At 43.9% G+C, this 27,097-nt stretch overlaps 1 protein-coding gene and 1 long non-coding RNA gene across 5 annotated transcripts in view; one reads left to right on the forward strand and one right to left on the reverse strand.

Annotated features, from left to right (window-relative positions):
* Positions 1-1,630, reverse strand: part of FNBP1L (formin binding protein 1 like) — a 96,740-nt gene extending 95,110 nt beyond the window's left edge. For all 4 annotated transcript variants that reach the window (XM_075131620.1, XM_048862199.2, XM_048862197.2 and 1 more), the window contains exon 1: positions 1,497-1,630. In XM_075131620.1, coding sequence (XP_074987721.1) covers positions 1,497-1,520 — 24 coding nt within the window. In that variant the 5' untranslated portion in view covers positions 1,521-1,630. The remainder of the gene's footprint in view (positions 1-1,496) is intronic.
* LOC125641785 (uncharacterized) lies at positions 1,474-27,097 on the forward strand. The gene is made up of 3 exons (XR_007358148.2): positions 1,474-1,613; positions 24,793-24,912; positions 25,625-27,097. It is a non-coding gene; the product is annotated as an uncharacterized LOC125641785 (long non-coding RNA).

Genomic DNA, 27,097 nt, shown 5'->3' on the forward strand with positions numbered 1-27,097 from the left:
AAAACACTGGTGGTTACCTGGAGCCCTGTCCACACTAGCACTTCCTCTACAACTACCATTAGCAGAATCAAACTGCTTGTAGTAATGGTGGAAATTTTTAAAACAAAGATGTAGTGTGGACACATAAGAGATGCTACTGCCTGGTTTGCAGCCATGCATTCTTTGTACAAAAAGTACTATAGGAAAGTAACAGCCCTATACTCTGTATTATGCTGTAATACTTTAGGCCATTATTATAGAATTTGCAAAGAGTCCTGTGGCACCTTATAGACGAACAGATGTATTGGAGCATAAGGTTTCGTGGGTGAATACCCACTTCGTCAGATGCATTATAGAATTGTACATAGTGAGATGACACACCTCAAAATTATTTGCTTGTGGGACTCTTCTTTTTTCAAAAACAGTGAACTGTTCTGACAATTATGTGCCATCAATAGGCCTGTATAGAAATAGTCCCTCTCTCTTCAATCCCCCATTTAAGTAACTAAGGTTCTGATCCTGCAAATACAGGAGAGTAGCTTTACGGATGTGAGTTGTCTCCAAATTCTATGGGACTGCTCAGGTGCCTAAATACACGCAGGATCAGACTTTACTTACATTACTCACTAATCTCTCTTCTTCACCACAGCACCTCCTGCTATCTACTGCTAGCCCATCCCCAGCAGCTCAGCATTCTCTGAATCCCCTGACACAGGATACCAGGCACAACTGACTCACACAAAAAGGGACTGAACAAACTGGAAAGTCCTTTTCACCCCTGTCCTTGCTCACCAAAAAAATTTGTTTGTTGATATACTGTTGTGGTTCACAAAAGACTACTCTAAAGGCACTTACAGCCATCCCCAATGCCACTTTCCCCCAGCTGCCACTCATTACCATTGCTTAGCCACTGTAGTGATGGGCACTAGAAATTCGGATGCAGCACTCTCCTAGAGCCCCATAAATCGCCACCAAGCACCTACCCACTGCCCAGCACTATCCTATTCCCAGCCCAATATCCAGCCCCCAACTGTCATGCTATCTCCAATCCCCCTCACTGCCCATCCCCAACCTCCCCTTCCCATCCCAGTCCCCCTCACTACCCATCCCCAACCTCCCCTTCCCATCCCAGTCCCCCTCACTGCCCATCCCCAACCTCCCCTTCCCATCCCAATCCTCCTCCCCAGACTTCCTCAGTGCCCAGCCAAGCCCTCTTCCTCCATTCCCCTCCCCATGGCCCATCCCCATGGCTCCCCACTGCCCTCTCAGCCCACCCGCCCCCTCCCCAGTGCTCCCCGCTGCCCTCTCGGCCCACCCGCCCCCTCCCCAGTGCTCCCCGCTGCCCATCCCCAAGCGCCTCGGCCCGGTTGCCAGGGGGCGGGAGGGCCACGGGCCTGTCCCTCCTCTCGGCAGCCTAACAAAAGCCCGCCAGCCCCCGGCCCCGCTCCCCCGGGAGTCCCTCGGCAGACTAGGAGCGGGTGAATCCCAGACACAATGAGGCGCCAGCAGCGACTCACCCACAGCTCCGCGCCCCAGCTCATGGCGGCTCCGCGGGCAGCGCAGGCTGACGAGAACCGGGTCCGGGGTGGCTGCACAGGGCCGGGGTCTCCTGGGCGACCGGGGCAGGACGAGAGGTAGCTGCGGCGAGTCAGGCTGCGGCGGCTCCACGGGCTGGGGACAAGGGGAGGGGGAGCCGCGGAGGAGGCTGGGAGAGGGGCGGGCTCGGCTACGGGGGAGGGGAGAGGCCGCCGCTCCCCAGGGAGGCCCAGGGACAAGGTCGGGGCTGCGCTACCTCCTCCCGTAATAGGGCCCCTAGAGGAGCCCTAGCGCAGCTCTCTGGGTCTCACTGTGGGGAGGGGGTCTCAGACGGGGATCGAGGGCTCCTTCCTGGGGACGCGGGGTCTCCCTTTGCGGGGTGGGGGTCTGGCGGTGGAAAGGGGGCTTCCTCGGGGGCCCGCGCTGGGGAGGGAACGCCCCCCTAGGGAGAGTCTCGCGGGCGGGGCACTCTTGGGGGTCTCGCTTTAGGGGCGTCTTTTATTGCAGGGGGAGCAGGTCGGGGTAGAAGGGCTATTTCCCAGCATGGGGGTACGGGGGAGGGGGAAGACGACTCGCTCTCCCGGGGCTGCGCGCCACTGTTCCAAGGCTTTCTCTGGCAGCGGACAGCTGCCTGCCCCTGCCGGCTCAGGAAACCTCCTGCTGTAGAAGCCCGGAAGAAAGAGCCCCTCCCTTTTTCTCCTGTGCTGATCCCGACCCAGCCTGTTCCCAGAGAATCCAGGCAGGGGGAATCGATTACAACCATTGGTTTCTATTTCTTAAACATGGGGAAGAGAGCAAACTAAATGTGGAATAGCCAAGGCAACATGCAAATAAAGGAAATTAAGTGGGATCCGTACAGAAACTTACTGCTGCTGAGCATTGATCTGAGACTGAGAAATTATTTCTGACTCAGTAAGTAAAAATAATACCTGAGCACATGCGTTATGTAATATTTCTTCTTATGAAGAAGGAAGGATGTCATTACAGGAACTCATTAAAATCGTGCTATATAGCACCTGACCAAGATGTTCCCCTTAAAGCTTTGTACCTCGGTATAGGCCACACAATTCCACAGAGAATGACTCACGCAGGAAAACACTCAGCTTCTAAATCAATATTGCCAGTGCAGTTGTATCTGAAAGCATTATTCATCCAACCAGAATTACAGGGAACAATACTAAAGCTTTGATTAGATACACTATTGTGATGCTAAGAGAGATCTGAAAGGAGGAGGAATCTGGTTTTTGACCCCCTTATTTTTATAATTATGCATTAATAGATCCTGAAAAGTCCTTCTTTTAAAGTTTCTTTCTGCTTGTTTTTCACCTTAGAAATGTGAGGTCTTGTTTTACCAATTTTTGTTGGTTGACAAGAATGACTCAGATGCTTCCTTAGCTCTTAATTAAAGGGATATGTTGAAAGGGAACTTTTTTTTATTATAAACGAGTTGATCACCATATTTGGGGTCGGGAAGGAATTTTCCTCCAGGGCAGATTGGAAGAGGCCCTGGGGGTTTTTCGCCTTCCTCTGCAGCATAGGGTACGAGTCACTTGCTGGAGGATTCTCTGCACCTCGAAGTCTTTCAACCATGATTTGAGGACTTCAATAGCTCAGACATAGGTGAGAGGTTTATTGCAGGAGTGGGTGGGTGAGATTCAGTGGCCTGCATTGTGCAGGTCAGACTAGATGATCATAATGGTCCCTTCTGATCTTAATAACTATGAGTCTTGTGGCACCTTAAAGACTAACAAATTTATTAGATGCCACAAGACTCCTCATTGTTTTTGCTGAAACAGACTAACACGGCTACCCCTCTGAAATTTTTATTATGATGGTTTAAAACTTTGTTTTCTGTTAACATCTATTTAACTTAAACATTTGAGAGGAAATGTTTTAAGTTAAAAAGGCGTTAACAAAAAACAAAGTTTTAAACAATCAAAAATAAATTCCCCTTCAATGAGGTTTCACTTCCTTGGTATACATTTCTACTCTGGCTAACCTGCTAGCTTTCTAGTCATCCGTAGTGTTTCAGGATAGACAAAATCTGAATTTTTAAGGTTAAAAAAGCAGTTGAGGGGTGCGCAGAAACACTTTTCAGGCCTTTGTTATATGTTATCATGAAGCAAAGAGGGAAAAACTTTTTTTCCATTTGCAAGTCACCTTTTAGGTAATGTGCCTAGTTGTCTTGTTTAAATAGGTTTCATCTTATAAAGGGACAAAGTTAAGCTTTAATAAGCCTCTGAATTCCATCAACTTTCTTTTTTCAGTAAAGCAAGGAATTATCAAAATAATAAACAGGTGATCTTGTATGAAACATATGTCTCTGCACAGCTGCTATGATAAAGATCATGGGCCAAATTCATTCCTAGAGTAACTGTTTAAATCAGTGACTTTACAGCAGGAAATGGATCCAGCCCCCTGTATGTGTGCAGATTTATGTGAGTGTTGTGCCAGATGTTATGTTCCCTGAAAGCAGGACTGGGGCAATAAAATATATTAGTTTAGATGGAATATATGGGTCCAAAGGGTCAAAGATGTTAAGATGACTCTCTCACAGTCCAACATTAAAACAGTTTTAAACAAGGTTCAGAGTTTAGTATACAGAGACCTCAGTCTGCTTAGTACCATGGCAAACACCCCATTAAAAATCCTTTTAATCTTCTATTAGATACAGAAAAGAAGGAAAAACAGCATTTGAAATGTAAAGTATTAAAGTAAGGCTTTCATTTTAGCAATATCCCTTGCTCCCCTTCCCGTTAGTTGAAGAGAGCTTTTATAAGGACAAAAACCCTTGTTTGACAGTTTCTCAGATGGTATCAAAGATGATAACTGACCTGGGTAAAAAAGAAGTTCGTAGATATGATCTGGAGCTGTTGGCGCTGTTAAAGTTGTATCCCATTTCATCCCATGTGGTGTTTGTCACCTCTACCTACTCCAGATGAATCCCAGTGGTACCTCTCTGTGGCCTGGTCAGGTCAGGACATCTTTCAGGATCAGGATGACGAAGGCTGAGGATCGCAGGAGACCATGGGGTGTCAGTCATGATGTTGAAACTCACTCTAGTAACCTCCATCCATTTTTCTGTATTTCCCCCTCCAATGTCTCTTTCTTTAAGGACCTAAAAAGGAAGCAATGGATGGAATAACCCATCCCCTCATTATTTTGTCCACCAATTAGGCCTAATATCCAACACTCCAGTTTTGGTTCGTTAGTTTCCAGACCCACATTTTCTTGTTTACCAGGCATGATCTTAATGCAGTCCTTGAGTTATATCAGTAGGTCTTTTTGTTTGGACTATTTCAGTCCAATTTTCCCATCAACATTTATTATTAGAGGTTATTATGACATCTTATGAACATTCACAGACTTTTTACAGTTGAGCTCACAATTAGGGTAAATGCAAACATATCCCTATATTTTAGTCTATAGACTAAATTTCACACACACACAAACTTGTGTAGAACTCAGACTGCTGCCTGTGCTTGGACAGTTAATATTTCATCATTTTAAAGTCCTAAATGCCAAAAACAATTTTATGCAATCTGTACTAATAAGTGCATGACAATACTGCTGTGAATAGAGTAGAAAATGCTCACCAAAACTGCATACACGTTTGATGTCCTCAAACACTAATAACTCATTCTTAAAAAATTAAATAATTCAAGATAAATTTGCTTTCACATCTAGGAACATAAATTATCTTTATTAAACTGTATTGATTTACCTTTTTGTTTAGATACAAGGACATGAGAAATATCAACCTTAAAATTGTTATAGTTTTGCACTTATTAAAAAAAATCCTTCAGAAGACAGATAAGTTAATCTATTTCTATGTAAACGCTGGAAATTTTGGTTCAGATCCTGAGTAGGTCAAAATTAGAATAACGTGTTCACTTGTATACATTTTTTACCACATAACTCCTCTTTCAAATTAAGGTCAATATTGTAACTTGTCCCCATTGTAAGAAATCTTACAGTCAAAGGTAAAAAGGAATGGATAAGCTATTACTTCAGGAGCAAGATTATCAAAACTGATTAGTGACTCTGGGTGCCTTAATTTTGTGTGCTCAGCTTGAGACAACTTGAGGCCCACAATTTTGAAAAATATGAGCTCTGTGATTTTATATATATGAAAGTTACATCCAGGGGAGGTTTCATCTGAATACTTGCAATAATGTTGGTTGGTTGGTTAAGAGTTGCACATATTTTAAAGTGCTGAACTTTTATTTTTTTTAATGGAACTCCTGCATAAGAACTAATTAAATATTCCCATTTCAACCTGATATATTTTACAAAAATTCCCCAAAATGTCAGGGGCTTTTCTATTCATATTAATATAACCAGACTTACTGTTATACTGGTGATCTAGTAGTGCTTGGAGCTTTCAATGACAGAATGTATCATAGCTGCAGTCATCAGACACTGAGCTCCTCAGTAGGAAACATTGCTTTCAAGTTGATATTTTCCATTCTGTAGAACCATTTGGATCTCACAGTACTACCATCATGCATTTATTAGTTAGTACAGATCGCATAGTTGTTTTTGGCATGTAGGACTTTAAAATTATGAAATAGGGGGTAAAATTGTATACATAGGTGAGATCCTCATCCTTGCTCTGGTTCCCTTCATATCAGGTAGATGGGCCAGAGTGGCATAAAGCCCCAATGCTGGCTGTTGGAGGATTCCCCTAGTGCAGGCAGGCATCACTCCTGCAATCCAGGTACATAAGACAGCCATAAGGCTGTTTTTCAAGGACCCCCTCACAAGCCTTGGTATAGGGGATATACTAAGGATTGATGGGGAAGGAGCCACAGCATTCAGTGTTACAGAGATTCCAGGCAATGCTGCAACCCATAGTGTATAATTTAAACAGCCCCTCTGGCCTGTATAACTTAATGACAGAGACTGTTCCACACCCCAAAGCAGCCCAGGATCAGGAGGGTACAAAGGTGTCTTAAAGCCATCCGAGCCCCTCTCCCTTGGACTGCAAGTTCTGTTCTGTGCCTCTTGGAGGTGCAATCAGTTCTGCAACTAAATTGTATAAACAATTATGGGGAGATTGGATAATCATTAAATAGTCTATGAAGAATTGGAGGAAAGGTGGAGCTCTTACACACACAAGTAGCTTTTGTCTCTCAGTTTTGGAATTCTTGTATTACATTATTACAGCATTACAACAAAGCAAAACAAATCTAAGATTTTAACAATGCACGCATTATAGGATTAAAAGCTTTATATAAATACCCCAAATAATATAAAGGGCCTACATTTATACAGCTCTTTCCATATTGTGGGATTCTGCAACACTTTTACATCTTTGTGTGTTTGTACACACATGAATGAATGACCAAGAGAGGTTCATGCTGCAAAATTCAAATCCAAAACCTGCATCCTTCAAACACTTAAGTCATGCTTAAATCTAAGCATGTGCTTATTTGTTTTCAGGATTGGGTCCCAAATGTCTATTAGTTTTTGAACATTCCAAATCTTGTAGTATATATTCCAGATATAGAGATTAGATTTATATCCATCTCTAAGATGTTTAGATGCCCAAGTACATTTCACTCTTCCCTGAACCATTGACATTCAGCCACCTCTTCAGTAGAAAACAGCAGCTGTTTCAGCAGCACACAGCATCACTACAAAAACAGTTTGACTGTATCCAACTGAAATTACAAGGAAGTTTTAGATAGACAAAGTAATTACCCAAACTGAAATTTGAAAAGGACAAACCACCCAAGACCACAAGTGATCAAGACTCTAATTTTAACTCTAATTAAAAAACAAAAAACAAATCCAGCACTACCACCCAATATCAGGCAGGGGCAATAACTCAATACTGACTTAGAGGGAAGTGTGATATCATGAATCAGCCCCTCTTCCAGCATGATCCCATATTTTCCTTGGAGGACTCCTATCCATATACTGAGCCAGGCTCAAATCTGCTTAGCTTAAAAAAAATCAGCACCTGAGGACATAGCTGTAAAAGGAGGGAAACAATCCAGTACATCTGTGCTGAATATTGTTAGAAATATGTCTGCCATTAATAAATCATTTAATTTCTGGAATTCCTGCTGACGGAGGCAATTGGTCTCCAGTTTTCTATACTAATTGGCTCTTTCCCAAGGAGTTATTAAATCACATTGTAATGTATTGCAGCAATATATCTCTCTAAATATATTTGAAGACAAGAGTCTTTTTTTTAAAACCAACCAGATTTTTTAAAAAATTCTCTGCTTAGTCTGGCTGACATGGGGGGAAGTAAATTATAAATGTATGTAAGTAATTTGTATACCTGGCAAAGGCTCCAGGAGACACGCCTCAAATCATATCATTCTGGTACCCACGCAACCATCATTTGCCTTTAATAGAAGCTGGTGACAGTTTGCATTTACCTTTGGTTATTTGTTACTATATGGAAATAGATAATTTTTCTCCCATGGTTGACAAATTAATATAGGTTTTAAAGAAACTTCTGATTTCATTTTTTAGACTGAATTCCACTTATTAAAATAATTATCATGTCTCACTGATTCTGTCCACTTCAGCAGTTGCTGCTCAGTTTACAGCAGTACCTAAGGAAATTAAGTTGACAGAACAGCGATTTGTGTGATTAATTTGGACTAGCAGAGAAACCCCTTTGGCACTCTCTAGAGAGACACTTTCTAAAGACAGAAGACGCTTGCCTTTTCATAGTCTCAAATTTTGCATTTGGGGCTGCCAAAAATGGATGATTAAATCCTGGCTTGATTTGCCCAATTAATTACAACAGAAAAGCAAGATTGCTGTTTATGCCCTTCTAGAACTGGAATTTGTATCTTTCTATAATCAGAGATCATTTTCTTCTTCCATTATATCCCGTCTCTCTTGCTGGATTCCGTTATGGATCCAGTGGATCAAACATATACTCTCCAGGTACTGCCTTCTGTGTATGAGATGCCATTTACCCCCATTTGTGTCAACCTTTAGTTTCTCTACTGTGTGAAATTGGGATTTTCACTCCTTGCAGACAACTAGGAAATTTCATCCCATTCATGGATATTTAAAACATTGGGGTTTTCTTCTTTATGGTGTATAGAGACAGCATAAAAGGGTTTTTTCCTTGCTTTATTTTTAAATTACCCTTTTAAATGATAATTTGTGGGTGCTTCCTGTTGACAAAGTATAACAGTCTCCTGAGCTAAATTAACATGACGGCTGGTGGCTGGGTGTTTATAAACCCTGGGTGTAGTTATTACTGAGTTAGCAGGGAATTCCCTCAAGCTGTTATTTTCCTGAAATGTGCTTTTCAACTCTTCACACCTGCATTCTCTGCATGAATACTATAAATCCCTCTGCTTTGACTGGCATAGCCTTTCCCACAACCACCATGGCCTGGCCACCTCCACTCTGAAATCCTCCTCTCCGTGCTACTCCCCTTAACTCCAGAGAGCAGACGTACACCTCTTGAGAAATATGCCCTGAAGAGTAATTCCTTTAAAAATAAAAAATGTATTTAATATTTGGAGTTGGGTGACAGCAGGCGGCCAGAAGTTTTAATGATACTGTTTGCTGTGAGCATATGGATGAAGAGCACCAATGCCAATCAGAGCAGAGCAGAGATTATCCAAATCCCTCTGCTTTCACTGACTAATAGCTTTCAACCAGAATATAGGGATTTGCATACTGTTTGGATATAGAGAAATGTCTATACTGTAATGATGCAAATTCCAACTGCTGAGTCAAAGCACAGGGGAATGTATAACTGAAGCATGTGCAGCAATGAATCAGTAAGTGTACAGCATCCCTGTGTTCTGACAGGCTAAAAAAATTCCCTTTCAGTTTAATCTGACATTTACTACAATAAATTTAGTAACACAATACAAACATCTACAATATCAAAGGACATATATTTATATGAAAGTATTTTGGCCCATTCACTAGAGGTCCAACTGAAATATGATAAAATACAAGACAGTACAATGGAAAGGTATCCAGTAATACTTCCCTTCTAAAAAGTAAAACCCTTCCAGTTATTGTTCTCTAGCAGAATCACAAGTCCAGAAGCAGATTTATTTAAATGTTATGAAAATAAACTATGCTGTAGATTATCTATACATTTAAATTAACAAATTCAGTTAACTAATAGATTGAAACTGTTAATGCTGTAAGAAATGTACAGAGCTTTGTAATTGTTTTAACAATGAGCTCTACAGAACTCCTGATGGCGATTATACTACTATATAATTGCACACAATTGATGTTTAAAAACCCTCTGATCAATGTTTTAATTACTCAAGTGACAAGTATCCTAGCTCAGTGGTTAATCTATACAGTTTTCAGAGTAACAGCCGTGTTAGTCTGTATTCGCAAAAAGAAAAGGAGTACTTGTGGCACCTTAGAGACTAACCAATTTATTTGAGCATGAGCTTTCGTGAGCTACAGCTCACTTCATCGGATGCATACCGTGGAAACTGCAGCAGACTTTATATATACACAGAGAATATGAAACAATACCTCCTCCCACCCCACTGTCCTGCTGGTAATAGCTTATCTAAAGTGATCATCAGGTGGGCCATTTCCAGCACAAATCCAGGTTTTCTCACCCTCCACCCCCCCACACAAATTCACTCTCCTGCTGGTGCTAGCCCATCCAAAGTGACAACTCTTTACATAATCAAGTCGGGCTATTTCCTGCACAAATCCAGGTTTTCTCACATCCCCCCCACCCCCATACACACACAAACTCACTCTCCTGCTGGTAATAGCTCATCTAAACTGACCACTCTCCAAGTTTAAATCCAAGTTAAACCAGAACATCTGGGTGGGGGGGGGGGGGGTAGGAAAAAACAAGAGGAAACAGGCTACCTTGCATAATGACTTAGCCACTCCCAGTCTCTATTTAAGCCTAAATTAATAGTATCCAATTTGCAAATGAATTCCAATTCAGCAGTTTCTCGCTGGAGTCTGGATTTGACAGTTTCCACGGTATGCATCCGATGAAGTGAGCTGTAGCTCACGAAAGCTCATGCTCAAATAAATTGGTTAGTCTCTAAGGTGCCACAAGTACTCCTTTTCTTTTTGCGAAACTTCAAAGAGAAACAGGCGGTTCAAGCAGTGATTTTTGCATAATGCATTTCTGAAGTCAGGAGGCAATTAATTATTGTATTGGACTTGACAGCCACCTACTGGCAAATAATGGAACATAAAGGCCTATTGTATTAACACCAAAACAAACAATGACAAGAGAAAAATAATTTCTTGGTATTATTTAAGAACAATGGGCCTGACTGTGATCTCATTACTCTAGTGTAAATCAGGTGTAATGTGTAAAAATGGTGGGACCTGAGAAAGGCCCAATCCCTTTTGGTCACTGGGATTGAGCCTCCAAACCCCTACACCATTGCAGATCCTGTGACTTCTCTTCTTTCCCACAATACCCAAAGGAACTCAATACATAGCCAGAAGTTTTCCTCTCCAGACCCCATTCTAGCATCAAAGAAAGCAGAAACTGACAGTTGGAAAAGTGTCCTTGATGGAAACTTTCTTTGAGGTATTTTGTAGGAAATCCACGTACTCTGCATTACAGCTGAGAGACAACTAATTTCTCTGTCTTTTGCTGTTATCCCATCAACAGAATAATAGGACTCAGTAAATAAACCAATAATAGAAACTGAAATAGTGTATAGTAAAGACATACCTTGTACACGGATCTTGTGTATCTCAGTGATCAAAACAATGATCTCATCTAAAGGGATATGCATGTAGCCCTGTCTCTTTGTTAAATCTTGATAAGTAAGCTACTTTGTTATTAGAAATTTTTAAATAATTCCATATAAATAATAGCATAAAAACACACATAAAATTTGAAGAAAGGATTACAATGGGTTTTTTTTAGGGCTTTGAATTAATACAAAGTAACTCCTGACAAACTCATTATCTAGAGTGGCAGATTAAAATTAAATGAAGGCCAGATAAACCCAACTTTTTGATCTCTCAAACAAATATTGTCCCCTCCCTTCTTCCCTTGTAATTATTCTTCCTCTTGGCTCTTTGCTTCTCAGTAGGGTACTTTCTCTTTCACACATTTCCTCAGGAATACTGTTCTTCCCCCCTTCCCCCCCCCCCCCCCATTTTGTAGTTGCTCTGAAAGAATTTCATTTTCTCACTGACTCACTGCTACCTTGGGATTGCTCATTTGCCTTGGCCCAGACCCCCAAAACCTAAGGATTTTGGAAAATGAGGCTCACAAAAGCTTATGTTCAAATAAATTGGTTAGTCTCTAAGGTGCCACAAGTACTCCTTTTCTTTTTGCAGATACAGACTAACACGGCTGCTACTCTGAAACAGAGGTTAAGGGTCTGATTCTGCTGCTTAGTTTTTCCCATGTTGCGTAGTACCATAAAACTATTTCTATAGAAAGGTACTTCTTTACAAGAGAAACGGTGACAGAATCAGGCCCCAAGTGACTTACCAAATGTCAAATAAAGACTCAGTGCAGAACACGAAGTAGAACTTAAGTCTCATGACTCCCAAGTCCACTGTGCCTTATCCAATGAACCACGTTACAACAAAACCAAAACCTCAAATGTGAACATTCTCTAGCTTTGGGATGCTGGAACTCCGGATCCATAGTGGAATTTTGTGGTTTGCAGTCATCTCTAGTGAGTATAATTGTTTGCATCTTTGCATCCTGTACATGTCATTTTTTGTTTCCCTGTACTGTATCTTGACAGTATTCTGAATTACTTTACTTTATACACAAATTGATTGTATCATATTGTGACATTGTCTAATTAAAATATAACCATGCAAATAATTATTGCTACCATTGTTATATAATTGCAACAAATCTTATACAAAATATAACTCATGCCCAGAAAGGGTTAAACAGCTTGCAGGCTGAATGACCGGAAGCCGACCTTTAAAGACATGTTAAAAAGGTATGCAAATGATAATTAGGGTCATTGCATGCTAAATGACAGGTTTCAGAGGAACAGCCGTGTTAGTCTGTATTCGCAAAAAGAAAAGGAGTACTTGTGGCACCTTAGAGACTAACCAATTTATTTGAGCATGAGCTTTCGTGAGCCACAGCTCACTTCATCAGATGTGTACCGTGGAAACTGCAGCAGACTTTATATACACACAGAGAATATGAAACAATACCTCCTCCCACCCCACTGTCCTGCTGGTAATAGCTTATCTAAAGTGATCAGCATGTGGGCCATTTCCAGCACAAATTTGAAATGTAAACCTACATTGTTAGGAGTTAGAAGTAATACTAATTGTGTGTATCTTAGAAGCTAGCCATGTAAACAGACAATTCCTTTCTGTCACTAAAACTATTAATTCAGAGATCAAAAGGGAATACTAACACTTAGATAAATCTTGGGTGAAGTAATGTCATTGTCTATATGTCTCTTTGAAGTTTGTGATAAACGCCTAATGGATAAATTGCCCTATATTAATTTGTGTAACTAATTACTGGTGGTGTTTAGAAAACAGAAGGTTACATCAAAAGCCTATTGTTTACCCAGGACTGTGTGGTCAAGTGGATGCTAGAACACTGTATAAAAGACAGTTGGATCCTGCTTCTGTCATCTCAGATCTGCTTGAGGCTTCATACAAGGGAAACTTAAGCCATAAGGACTGAGATCCCAGTCCTGAGATGGAATGCCCTGAACAAGATATTGGACATTGGACTATAACCTATGGACTAAATTCTAAAGGAACTCTTTGCAACTACAAAGCTTATCATCTCTGCTATGTTTCAGAGTAGCAGCCATGTTAGTCTGTATCTGCAAAAAGAATAGGAGTACTTGCGGCACCTTAGAGACAAATTTATTAGAGCATAAGCTACAGCCCACCTCATCCGATGCATACAATGGAACATATAGTAAGACATATACTTACATACACACACACACACATATATACACACATACATACTTACAGATAAGTTGGAAGTTACCATATAAACTGTGAGAGGCTAATTAGTTAACATGAGCTATCAGCAGGAGAAAAAAAACTTTTGTAGTGATAATCAAGATGACCCATTTAGACAGTTGACAAGAAGGTGTGAGGATACTTAAGGAAATAGATTCAATATGTGTAATGACCCAGCCAATCCCATTAGCCATCTCTGCTATGTATCTGCACTTCAAAAATTGAACTCATGTCTGTATGTATATTGATCTTTTAACCTATACACTCTCTCTTTTCTTTTTTAATAGATTTTGGTTTAGTTAATAAGAATTGGCTATATGCGTGTATTTGGGTAAGATCTAGAATATTCATTAACCTGGGAGGTAACGTGTCCGATCCTTTAGGATTGGTAGAACCTTTTCTTTTATATGATGAAATAAGATTTACAGGAATCCTCATCATATTTGACTTAGGTACCTGGATGGAGGCCTGAGGCTGGGTACTTTAAGGGAACTGTGTTGTTTTGGACTTCTGAATAACCAGCAAGGTAATAAAGAAGCTGTTTTATGCTGGCTTGGAAAATTTAAGTATTGAATTATCAACGAGCTTTGGGATTTGTCTGCCCCATTCTTTGCAGTTCACCCTAATTGAGTGACCTCAGCTGGCCCCCACTGGGACCCTGGTCACACATACTCTTACTCCTTTCTGACCTGAGTAATTAGCTAATTTTCAGGGTTTGGTGGTTCATTTCTGCTATGAGAAATTGAGGGAGTCAGGTGTATTCTTTGATGCCATCTTGTTTACAAGGTTTTACAAAGAATGTGCACAGTCCTGAACATATCTGGAGTCAAAAAACAGGAAACAATTTCTTTGCTCACAGTTCTAGGCCTCTTTTCAGCCACCACTGTACCCAAAAGCTCCCTCTCAGCTTTTTTCTCAGGGTCATGCTACCTGGGCTTCTTTGGCTGTGTCTAGGCTTCTTTGCTCCTTCTGTGTCCTTCTATTTGTTTCTGCTGCTTCTCTCACTCACAGACACGCACACAGTTCCACTGATCCATGCCACAGCCCCACAGTTTACTGTATCCGTCCCAGGGCAAACCCTTGGGCAACATGTAGTCAGCATCTACTCTAGCCTTGCTACATGCTTGTGTTATGGGTAATGGCTCCTATTGCTTCAGCTCTCTGGTTCCACAAAAGAGCTTGACTGTGTCTGATATTTACTCTGAATGAAGGGCAGCAGTGTCACCCACCAGGTTCAATGAAGATTCATTCACTCCCAAGCATAAAAACACTAAAATAAATCGCCCATTAACAGTTGCACAGTAAAAACCCTACTCTGTGCCATAAAGAGAACAAATGGTGCTAACCAGCCTGCTCACATCAAGTCACATAAAAATGGGTATGTGATAAATATAGCACCATAAAAAGGAAAGGAATCACAGGCCCATAAAATCCCCTGGAACAGGAACATCTCAGGTACCTACTGAATATCAGCATAGGAAAGATCAGCAAACTGCTACTGCACTGCCAATGACATTATAAATAACCTGACTTAATGTAGGACAAGAACCATTCATCCTACCCATTTACAGTGACTTAAAAATAGCAGACACACAACTATACCAGTAAATATTGGACAAAAGTTAAATATATATTCCTTCATTCTATCAGCTATATACACACTCCTCTGAGTACCAAAAAAGGTGTAAAACCCTATACTCTAGATGCAGGGCCGTCCCGAGGGGGTGTGGGACATAGGTGCAGAGTTTCTATCTGCCAGGAGGTGCTCCCCCCTGGCTCTGCCCAGGCCCTGCCCCCACTCCACCCCTTCCCCCAAGGCTCCACCCCCGCTCCACCCCCTCCCACGAGCACGCTGCGCCCTCACTCCTCTCCCCTCCCCCTCTAGCGCCTCCAGACACTGCAAAACAGCTGATCTGTGGCAGGCAGGAGGCATTGGGGGGAAGGAGAGGTTGTTGGGGGGGCTCTTCGCCACCCCCACCACCCGCCTGCCTACCTGCCACTCACCTCCTCACCCCGCCCGCTTCCTGCCTCACCTCCCCGCCAGGCGCCCACCTTCTGACGAAGCGCAGGCGCCCCCTAAAGCACGGGGCCTGAGGCAGTTGCCTCGATTTGCCGTACCCAAGGGATGGCTCTGTCTAGATGATGAATGGCAGGAAATATGGTTGACAATGAAAAGCAAACACCAGCAGAAGCTTGCAATTCATCTGTTGGAAATTAGCAACACTATTAATATATGACAGCATGAAATATTCCTTTTTTGTTATCTACAGTACTTGGTGTAGCCTCCAGCAAAATACACAGAACCAATCCTGTTGCATGCACAAACTACAGTGCTGAACATAATATAAATGCCCAGATACACTAAATAGATTAAATAATCTTCAAACGGGAGTTTGGCCTGGAGAAGGACTGACTATAGGATTTCTTCCATTTCACAATAAGGGATAGAGTTAATACAGCATAGTGCTTGGAGTCCCTCTAGCACTGGTCTCCAACTCATGGTACGCAGAGTATGCTACCAGATATCTAAAATGCTCACGATGTCCCCCTGCAGTGGTGTCAGTTATAATCAATAATAATAACAACAACCACCCTACAATAATTTCTAGAACTAGGAGAGTATGGAAGACTGCAGGAATGCTCACACAAAGGCCAAATTCTGGCGCAATGTTAATATCTAGTGCAACTACACTCGAGCATAATGTCATTCATTGTCTTACTTTATAGTGATTGATCAAATCTAGTGTTACTGCTACTTGGTAAAGTAATTCTTTAACATAACACGTACATTTCCTTTACACGTATGAGACCAATGGGCAGAATAAAATAGGAAAGTTTAGGAGTATAAAACAACCTATTCTTTCTACTCAACCCACTTGAGTTGATTCCCTGACATATGTACAGCATCCCAAGAAAAAAAGATACACTCCCAAGAGGATGTATCATACAAAGAGCAAAGCACGGCCCTTTAGTCAAGATCAGTGGTTCTCAAGCAGCAGTCCGGGGTCCACTGAGGGGCCCCGAGCAGGTTTCAGAGGGTCCGCCAAGCAGGGCCAGCCTTAGACTTGTTGTAGCCCAGGGCAGAAAGCCGAAGCCCCACCGCATGGGGCTGAAGCCTGGGGTTCCAAGTCCCACCACCCAGACTGAAGCTGAAGCCTGAGCAACTTAGCTTCACAGGGCCCCTGGTAGTGTGGGGCCCCAGGCAATTGCCCTGCTTGCTACCCCCGAACGCTGGCCCTGCCTTTTATATGCAGGAAACCAGTTGTGACACAGGTGGACTGTGGAGTTTTTATAGCATGTTGGGGACGGGGGGCTTGGAAAGAAAAAGGTTAAGAACCCCTGGTCTAGATAACTTAAATTAGATCAAGGAAAGCTATAAAGAAAGAACAAATATAAAATCTCTAAGAGAAAGTAGGGTAGCTCCTTCTTGCTGCAAAAGTTCCTCTCAGACGTTTCTAATTTCAAAAGGACTTCCCACATTTGAGTCTCGTTACCTATGTTGTGCACACAATTGATGTCCCCTTCCCTTTCACTGTTGGAAATTATTTACAATAAATATAAAAAAATCATGAAACTGAGGTTTTTAGGCCTCATCTTTCCCACACTGGATTTTTAAGCACGAGTGTTGCTATACTGGTGCATTGCTTTTCTACAGACCTGACTCACACAAATGCAGGATTATTCACACTGGTGCAGTTTACCCTGCTTTGAAATTGAGGTAAGGAGCCCTGGTGTAAATCATATCTATGCTAGGGGTTTGTACTAGTGCATGTGATACAGCATGGCCAGAAGGCAGCAGGAGAGTGATATAGGAGAGATATGTAGGTCCCAGAATGAGGAGAAGCCTTATTCCCTGTAGAGGGAAGAACGGTTTCTCTAGATTAATTAAAAGCACCTGAAGCTAGTCACCTGATAAAAAACCCCCGCTTCAATCAGCCAAGGGAAGGAGTTGAAGTAGCGGAGAGTTTGGAGAAGTGCCGGGGCTGGCTAGAAGACCAAGACCCTGGGTAAAGAGACACCTGGCTTGTGCAGAGAGAGAGAGAGAGGGCAGGAAGTCCCACAAGCTGAAGAGCAGGAGAGGAAAGTAGCCCAGGGGAAGGAAGCACTAGTTCAAATGGTTTACCACTATTCCTAAGGCCCTCCCTCTCCACTATCCTTCTCTGGGTTACTAGTGGGACAGTAGATACCCTAGTTCAGGGGCAGGAAGCTGCGCCCTGAAACCTCCCCCACCCAAGAGTGGAAGCGCGGGACCCATCATAATCATACCGGCAATTTGCCACATGCACCTACACTAGTTGCTAAAAGCCCAAGGTAGACAAGGTCATAAAAAGAGTTACCTATTTACATAAATCCCACATCATTTTAAGTTTCCTGCATTCACAAATTTTATTTCCCTCATTTAGGGTTTTTGTCACACACTACATCTTGCTTTCTGGCCTTGGCGGCTGAGGAGTCTGGATCCTCCATCTTGAATCCTCTCGCATCCCAGCCTCCATAGCCGACAGCCATCTTATATTTAAAAGGTGCTGTACAAAGGAAACAATCCTAGCATACAGTGATGTGTAGGTCTGAAATGCAGGAGCATCTTCCAACTCTGTGTGTATTAAATTGAACAATTTTGAAGAACCAACAAAAACACTTAGTGCAGACAATTATCTGCCTGAAAAAAATCCAGAAGGGATACCATCTCCCCCTGCAAACTGCTGAACTGAAAAAGTGGTACCTTCCTCAGTGAGGAAAAAGGGTGGGGGGAGGGGTTGTATTTTCCACCTATAGGAGATTCTAAGATGAACAATGCACTTCAGTTACTACCTTCAGTGTGAATATATAAGCCATTGGGTGTGGCAGGGGTTTACAGTGATGCTTACCCTCCCGCGTAGAAGCAACAGTGAAAAATCTGGGGAAGAAGAAATCTTTTCTTAGTAAAAATAAGTAAAAATTTCTACCCTGTCCATCTCACTTTTGCAATCACATTAAATAGCCAAGGAGAGAGACAGAATATCTGTCCTAAAGTGCTTCTTTATCGTCCCCTTTCTTGATCAGCCAGATCATACAGAGTCAGAAGTGAGAATGATATGGCATTCAAATCAAGCAACTAGCAGTGCTTTTAGTGAAACAGCTTCAAAGAAAGTGGACACTCAGCCAGATAGTAACCTGCCATATAGGGCCCCATATTCTTCTTTTTCCAACCCTCCCTCACATCCACCAAATGACAAAGGGGAAAAAGAAAATCTTCACTTTGATACTCAGAGAGTATCCCACACAACAGCGATGGAGTCAAGAGGGCCTTTTAACTGCAACAGTGATAGGAAAACTACATCATGTGATGGAAAAATAATAAATTATTTGCTCCTGGTTTGGGCCTACAGTCTTTTTGATTAACAGATATCAACATTTTCAGTTGTTAAATTGACCGCTAGAGGGAGCCCATATTATTTTATGAATGCGATAGAAGCTTAATGAGAATTACAAAGAGAAATTGATAGTAGGTAAGATCCAGAGTCCTAAGTATGTTTGTTAAATCATAGCATGAAATCTGTAATAAAAATTCAATTTAATATAGACTATGTTTACATTACACAGCCTATGCTGGGATATCCCCTTAGTGTCGATGCAGCAGACACTGACAGAAGGAGTTTTTCTGCCAGTGTAGGAACACAATCTCTCCAAACAACATTAGCTACACCAACAGAAGCACTCTTCTGTTGACATAGCTGCATCTACACTGGGGGGTTTGTCAGCACAACTATGTCACGAAGGGAGTGTGGTTTTCACACATGCCTGACTGACCTAGCTATGCCAATATAAGTTTTAAGTATAGACAAAGACGTAGGGCATGTCCACACTACAACTTTTTGCTAACTCAGGTTATGTTGGCATAAAGCCGCTGCAGTTAGTATATTGCTTGTGTGCATCCATACTTGTCTCCTTGTGTCAGTGCTTTGTGTACTCACCAGGCGTACTTCTTTTGATACACTATGCGGTGCACCACTGTTAGGTAGTTATCCCAGTGTGCAACTTGCCATCGTCCAGTGTCCTGTCTTTTGGGACATTTTGGCAATGCACGATGGCACAGAAACGAGTCGCACAGAGGTGACTGGGACTGTGGGGTCAAGTTCCCATCATGCAACTTTCTCCACTCCATAATGCTATCTCTATCCGATAATTTTTTTTGCCTATTTTTAAGATCCCATGAATCCACATGGGACTGGTCACTGTCTGCCATCACTTACAGACGCATAGAGCCCACACAACTCTGCATTATTGTCATGAGTGTTGCAGGCACAGGATGCATGATCCTTCAGCATTTGCAGAGGTGCATGAACTGCTGGAAACATGATGATTTCCTGGAGGACAGGTTGCTGTGGGACATAGCAAGAACCAATTTAAGGTTGTTGGTAGCATTCACAGAGCAGCTGCAAAGGTACAGCACCACTTTTGGGCCCAAGAAACAAGCCCTGGACTGGTGGAACTGCATCATAATGCAGGTTTAGGATGAAAAGCAGTGGCTGCAGAACTTTTGGATGCTCAGGGCACATTCCTGGATCTGTGTGCTGAGCTTGCCCCAGTCCTCCACCCCAGGGACACCAGAATGAGAGCTGCATTGACAGTGGAGAAGCAAGTGCTAATCGCACTGTAGAAACTTGCAAACAGCAGATTGCTACCAGTCAGTGGGAAATCATTTTGGAGTTGGAAAATCCACTGTGGGAACCATTGTCATGCAAGTGTGCAGGGCCATTGATAGTCTCCTGCTATGCAGGACTGAGACTCATGGCAATGTGCAGGACATAATGGATGGATATGCAGCAATGGGGTTCCAGAACTGCAGTGGAGTGAGAGATGGCATGTGTATCCCTATTTTGGCACCAGAGTACTTTGCCACAGAGTACATCTAAACAGAGGGTTTACTTTTCTGTGGTTATGCAAGTGCTGATGGATCACCAGGGATGCTTCACCAACATTAATGTTGGCTGGTCTGGGAAGATGCATGATGCTTGCATCTTTAAGAACGCAGGAGTATTCTTAAAAACAATAAGCAAGGACTGGCAGATTACAGGATTACCACTGGCAAAATTGAAATGCCAGTCGTGATCCTGGGGGACTCAGCCTACCCCTTGATATGCTGGCTCATAAAGCTGTACACCAGCCAGCTCAACAGAACCAAGGAAAGATCCAACTATTGGCTCAGCCCGTGCTGAATGACAGTTGAATGTGCTTTTGGTAGATTGAAAGGACGCTGGCATTGTTTACTCACAAGACTGAATTTCTGTGAGAAAAATATCCCAATGGTTATAGCTGCCTGCTATGTTGTGCATAATATCTGTGAAGCAAAGGTGGAAAAGTTGCCACCAGGGTGGAGGTGGAGTGGCTCAGGCTGTCTGCGGAGTTTGAACACAAGGGCTAGAACAAGAGCTCAAAGCAGAGCTATATGGCTCAGAGAGGCTTTGAAAGAGCACTTTAACAGTAAACCACAGTAACGCGTTGTGCTGTACTGTGCTCTACCTGGCCCTGCTGTTTGGGGGCCTGTTGGAATAGCATGATGCTTGGAGCACATCTATGAATATAACTGACAATGCACCTATTAATTTTGTGGTGCTTGCCTTAGATTTATGATTATTACCATGTGTTTGTCACTGATCCTAGGAGTTGTGTCACAGCATACAATAACTAAGTGGGTGCTTTCAGTACCACTAGGCATGCTTAGCATATGTTGGGAACTGTTAAAGATGAATTATTTTCCATACAATATTGTTTTACTGAGTAATGAAAATACTTCAAAAAATTTTGTTCAAGTTAAAAGCAAATGCATATAAAACCATATAAATATATGGAACAGAAGTTAAAGAATGGGAAGGAACATTCATGTCCATTTTAGCTACACATACATTAACCATGACACTCTCAGCTCACTGCATGTGAAGCTCTGGTTGTTCTTAATGTCCCCTGCTATGGCGCGGTAGGGGTAAGGCTGCGTACCCTGATGCCACATGGAATGTTGAGGGAGAGTATAGGGTACTATACTGGAGCTCTTCATGGATTGCAAAGTGAGGCGACACCAGGAATGTTGAATCTATAGGTCCTCAAGCGTCTGCAGCATCTGTTTGCTGCCGGAGAAGCCCATTATGTCCTGGTGCATCTTCCTCTCCTACTCCTGGGCCTTCCTCCTGCCTGCTCTTTCCTTCTCTATAAAGTCTGCAATACTCACCCTCCAGGCCCTCAGCACTCAGACTGACACAGCACTGGCTTGCAGGATCTCACTGAACATGTCATCCTGAGTCCTCTTCTCTCTCCTCCATGCCTGGATTAGGCATTCTGCGGGTGTGGAAGGGGAACCCCTTCATGCCACAACAGCGGGAGGTACAGATAAAACACATAGATAACATTTTAAGTATAATCACAATGGAAAGCAAAAGTTAAGATTCTGCTTTGGAGTGTGTGTGTGTGTGTGTGTGTGTGTGTGTGTGTGTAAGGCACTATTCATAGCTCCAGCCATAGTGAGTATGACACGCCAGGGGTGAGGGAAATGAGAAGGGAATTGCTTGGTTGCATGAAATTATGAGTATAGGGCAATAGCACTGACTGGCACCATTTTCACAGGCTGTGGTGATTTTAGCTGATCTCTCACTCCTGAGAGTAATAAAGACACAGAGAGTGCTGCTGCTGGCATCCAGAAGCCACCTGGGCCTGTATGCCACTAGACTGTTTACTGCCATGGAGCCTGCTGACGTTACTGCAGAGGGGCATGGGAAAGCATCCCATGATTATGGGGTGCCATTCCAGAAACCTTTGGAAGAGGATTGCAGAATACCTCCATGGAAGTTTCATCAAGATCACCCAGGAGGATTCAAGGAACATCCCTGTGTACATAAACAAAGTGTTCCGCATGTCCCTGGCTCCGCGCCTAACTTCAAGGGAATGAAAAGCAGATGGCTCCACCACTGTTCGTTGTCCCACTATCTATTCCTGTACAAGTAAATTAATTAAAAGTCAATAGCTATGTCTTGCTAAGTTGGGAATATCATCACTGTAATGGGAAAAAACAGCTACCCATCTTTTGTACCTGTTGTTCTTCGAGATGTGTTGCTCATGTCCATTCCATTCTAGCTGTGTGTGCACAGATGTGTGCAGTCATTGGAGATTTTTGCCATAGCGGTATCTGTAGGGCCGGCCGTGGCGCCCACTTGAGTGCCGCGCCCATGCATCAGTATATCAGGCGCCACTGGCCCTACACCCTCTCGGTTCCTTCTTGCCAACAACTCCGACAGAGGGCTAGGAGGGCAGGTAATAGAATGGACATGAGCAACACATCTTGAAGAACAACAATTACAAAAGGTGGGTAACCATTTTTTCTTCTTCGAGTGCTTGCTTACGTCGATTCCATTCTAGGTGACTCACAAGCAGTATCAACGGAGGTGGGCTCGGAATTCACAGTCTTGCAGCACAACTCTGCCAAAGCCAGCATCGTCTCAAGCCTGCTGCTGGGTCAGCACGTAATGCGATGACCAAATAGCGACCCCACAGATTTCTTGGATCGACACCTGTGCCCTTTTTGAGTATGCCATCATGATTGCCAGCAGGGGCACCTTTGCCAGATCATAGTAGTAACAGATGCAGGCCGTAATCCATGATGAGATTCTCTGTGTAGACACTGGACAACCTTTCATCCTGTCTGCCACCGCAACAAACAACTGCGCTGACTTACGGAACGGCTTCGTTCTATCTATGTAAAATGCCAAAGCTCTCTTGATGTCTAGGGTGTGAAGCCTGTGTTCCTCATCAGACACATGGGGCTTCCAATAGATGTATATGTCCTAGCCAGTATGAAACTGAGAAACAACCTTGGGCAGAAATGCTGGATAAGGTCGCAGCTGGACCTTGTCCTTGTAGAAGACCATATAGGGCAGCTCCAAGGTGAGCGCCATGATCTCAGACACCCTGTGAGCTGATGTTATGGCGACCAGGAACAAAACCTTCCAGGAGAGAAGCAGGAGGGAACAGGAAGCCTGGATGGCACAAGATTCAGGTCCCGGTGGGGGACCGGGTCCCGGATGTGTGGTTAGAGGCACTCCAGACCCTTCAAAAACTGCATCATCACAGGATGGGTGAAGAGACCTGCCTTGGAACAGAGGATCCAAAGCTGAAATGGCAGCCAGGTGGACTTTGATCGAAGAGAGGGACAAGCCTCGGAGTTTGAGGTGCAGCAGATAATCCAATATGTCCTGCAGTGAGGCCTGCTCAGCCCCAAGACATCGCTCCGAGGCCCAGCATTCAAACCGTTTCCATGTAGGCAGGTAGGTTGCCATGGTGGAGGGTTTCCTGCTACCCACCAAGATTTGCTGGACACTGCTCGATCACGCCCGCTCATCCGTGCTTAGCCATGCAGTAGCCAAGCCGTCAAATGCAACACTGCCAAGTTCAGGTGCAGCAGATTGCCGTGGTTCTGGGACAGCAGATCCGGCTGAAGAGGCAGAGGAAGAGGGGTGGCTGCCAAAAGGCTCAGCAACATGTTGAACTAGTGCTGACAGGGCCACGCAGGGGCTACCAGGATAACTGTTGCCCTATCCTGCTTGACTTTCACGAGGACCCTGTGAATTAATGGCATTGGCGGGAAGACATACATCAGTGTTCCCGACCATGGAATGAAGAAAGCATCCCAAAGGGAACCTCTGTCCAAACACCGAATGAAACAGAACACGACACTTCCTGTTCTGGACTCGAACAGGTCCACCTGGGGAGTCCCCCACCTCTGGAAGATTATGTTGACCACCTCTGGATGGAGCGACCATTCATGGCGAGACGAGAAGGTCCCACTGAGGCAATCTGCCAAGATGTTCATGGTGCCTGACAGGTGGGTGGCGACCAGATGAATGGCATGCTGCATACAAAAGTCCCAAAGGCTGAGTGCCTCTTGACAAAGGGCTGAGGATCTGGCACCGCCCTGCCTGTTGATGTAATACATCAGGTGGGGCAAGAAAGCCTGGCAAGCTAAGCAAACCACCCTGAGTTCCCTGACATTTATATAGAGGGCGAGATCGTCCCGCAGCCAATGGCCCTGGTCCAACCCATGTCTGTTGGGGATACAGACTTAGGCCAGCCGTGCTTGCAGAAGTTGTAAATGGAGCCGAGCATGGGTGACCATGTATGTGCACGTGGCCATGTGGCCCATCAGACGTAGGCAGGTGTGGGCCATAGTGAGCGGGTAGCTCTTTAAGTGGGAGATCAAGCCCAACATGGCCTGAAAACGTGCCTCCAGGAGAAAGGGCCTGGTTCGCATGGAGTTGAGGACCGCCCCGATGAATTCTATGTGCTAGACTAGCGTTAATGGGGACTTTTTTTTATATTTATTAACAGGCCCAGATTGTGGCAGGTGGAATTAACCAGATCAAGGCTCCTCTTCACATGCTCCTGAGACCTGCCCTTGATGAGCCCATCGTCAAGATATGGGAAAATTTGGACCCCTCGACGTCTTAGGTAAGCTGCCACTGGTGCCATGCATTTTGTGAACACCCTTGGGGATGAAGTCAGGCCAAAAGGCAGCACGGTGAACTGGAACTGGCACCTGCCCACTATGAAGCGAAGGACACGCCTGTGACCCGCTAATATAGAAATGTGGAAATAAATGTCCCGTAAGTTGAGAGTGGTATACCAGTCTCCTGGATCCAGGGAGGGGATGATGGAGGCCAGTGAAACCATGCCAAACTTCAACTTCTTGAGGTGATGCAGGTCCAGGATGGGTCTGAAGCCTCCTTTCACTTTCGGGATTAGGAAGTACTGGGAGTAGAACCTCTTTCCTTTCATGTCCCGAGGGACCTCCTCTACCGCCCCCAGGCACAGAAAATTCTCGACCTCCTGAACGAGGAGTTGCTCATGAGAAGGGTCCCTGAAGAGGGATGGAGAAAGTGTGGGGGCGGGAGGAAGGGGCACTGAAAATTGCAGGGTATAGCCTGGAGATACTATGTCCAGTACCCAGGGGTCCAAGGTAACCCACAAACAGGCCAGACGGCAGGGGTGGAGGCGGTTGAGGAAAAGGAATGGTAGATCTGGGGAATTGGCTGGGGTGGTGCTCTTGAGCACGCTCTCAAAACTAGTGCTTCTGGCCTCCGGACCGTTTCGCTGGGCTGGGCTGCGTGGGTGGTGGAAGAGCAGCGATGGCTGAACCCAGTGTCTCTATCCCTTCTTCTAGCAGACCCCGGACGAGGCTGCCATGGCCTTGGCAGCGGAGGCGGACAGAACTGCTTACGCGCCGACTGCGGTGTGTGCACGCCCAGCAAGCAAAGGGTGGCTCTGCTGTCCTTCAGCCCATGCAGTCTCGCATCTATTTGGTCAGAGAACAGACCATTCCCATCAAATGGGAGGTCTTGGATGGAGGTCAGCATCTCCTGGGAGAGTCGGATGGTTTGAAGCCAGGAACTGCGCCTCATCACCACAGCGGACGCTACCACACTGGCTGCCGAGTTTGCCACATCCCACAACATTTGCAGGGAGCACTCGGCTGCCATACTGCCTTCCTGCACCAGAGTATCAAACTCTTGGGCCAAGTCCTGCAGGAGGGACTCCTTAAACTTATGGAGGGAGTCCCATAAATTAAAGATGTAATGGCCCAAGAGGGCCTAATGATTTACGACCCAAAACTGTAAACTGGTGGTAGAATAAATTTTCCTCCCAAACAAGTACAGTTGTTTGGTCTCTTTATTTTTTGGGGTTGAGCTGGACCAACCCTGCTTTTCTTTCTCACTGGCCACTGAGACCATCAGTGAGCCGAGGGGAGGGTGGGTATACAGATATTCAGAACTTTTGGCCAGCACAATGTATTTCTTTTCGGCCCATTTTGAGGTGGGAGGGATGGAGGAAGGGCTTTGCCAGATGGACTTAGCAATTCTGAAGGCCTCGTTGTGACGTTGCACCCCATAATGCTTTATGGAAATATGCTTATGAATGTAAATATGACAACTGAAATATGTTTTATGATACATATGCCATGTAACATATCTCTGCAAAGGTTATGATTTACTGAATATACTCATCCTATTCATATGCATGTAGTATTTTTGTATTTGAAGTTATGAATATTGGCTGTGTACTTGTCTCAGTTTAAGTAGCCTTAGTAAAGCATTTGGTCAGCTTCTTGAGAAAGGAATGTGCAAATTAAGTGCCCAACCAAGAAACACTTAACTGACAGTAGATCTTGGAAGACTTCCAATCCACATAAGTAGTCTTCCTGGAGACATTCAAGATAGCATGTGGGCAATGGCTAATGCCTGTAAAAACGGAGTCATGCATGGACATGTGACTTGCCCGTGTGACTCCAAAACTCCATCTTGGAGCTGGATTCTGTATAAGAGAGAGGAGGGGGTCTCCACCCACAAGAGAAAGTCTATTTAAGCCCCTGGGAGACCCCTCTATTTTGTCTTCAGCTGGCTCAAGAGATAGCCTCTCCACCCCCAAGGATACCTGAAAGAAAGGATAGTAACCACGGGGGTGTGAGTGATTGCTGGACCCAGACTAGGACGAGCCTAGTCTGTAAAAGAAGCTTACTGGAACATCTCTGAGGGTGAGATTTCATCTATATTCAGTTTCTTACTGAATTAGGTTTAGACTTGTGTGTTGTGTTTTATTTTGTTTGGTAATTTACTTTGTTCTGTCTGTTATTAGTTGG

This window comes from Caretta caretta, chromosome 8, assembly GCF_965140235.1.
Source record: "Caretta caretta isolate rCarCar2 chromosome 8, rCarCar1.hap1, whole genome shotgun sequence".
Lineage (NCBI taxonomy): Eukaryota > Metazoa > Chordata > Testudines > Cheloniidae > Caretta > Caretta caretta.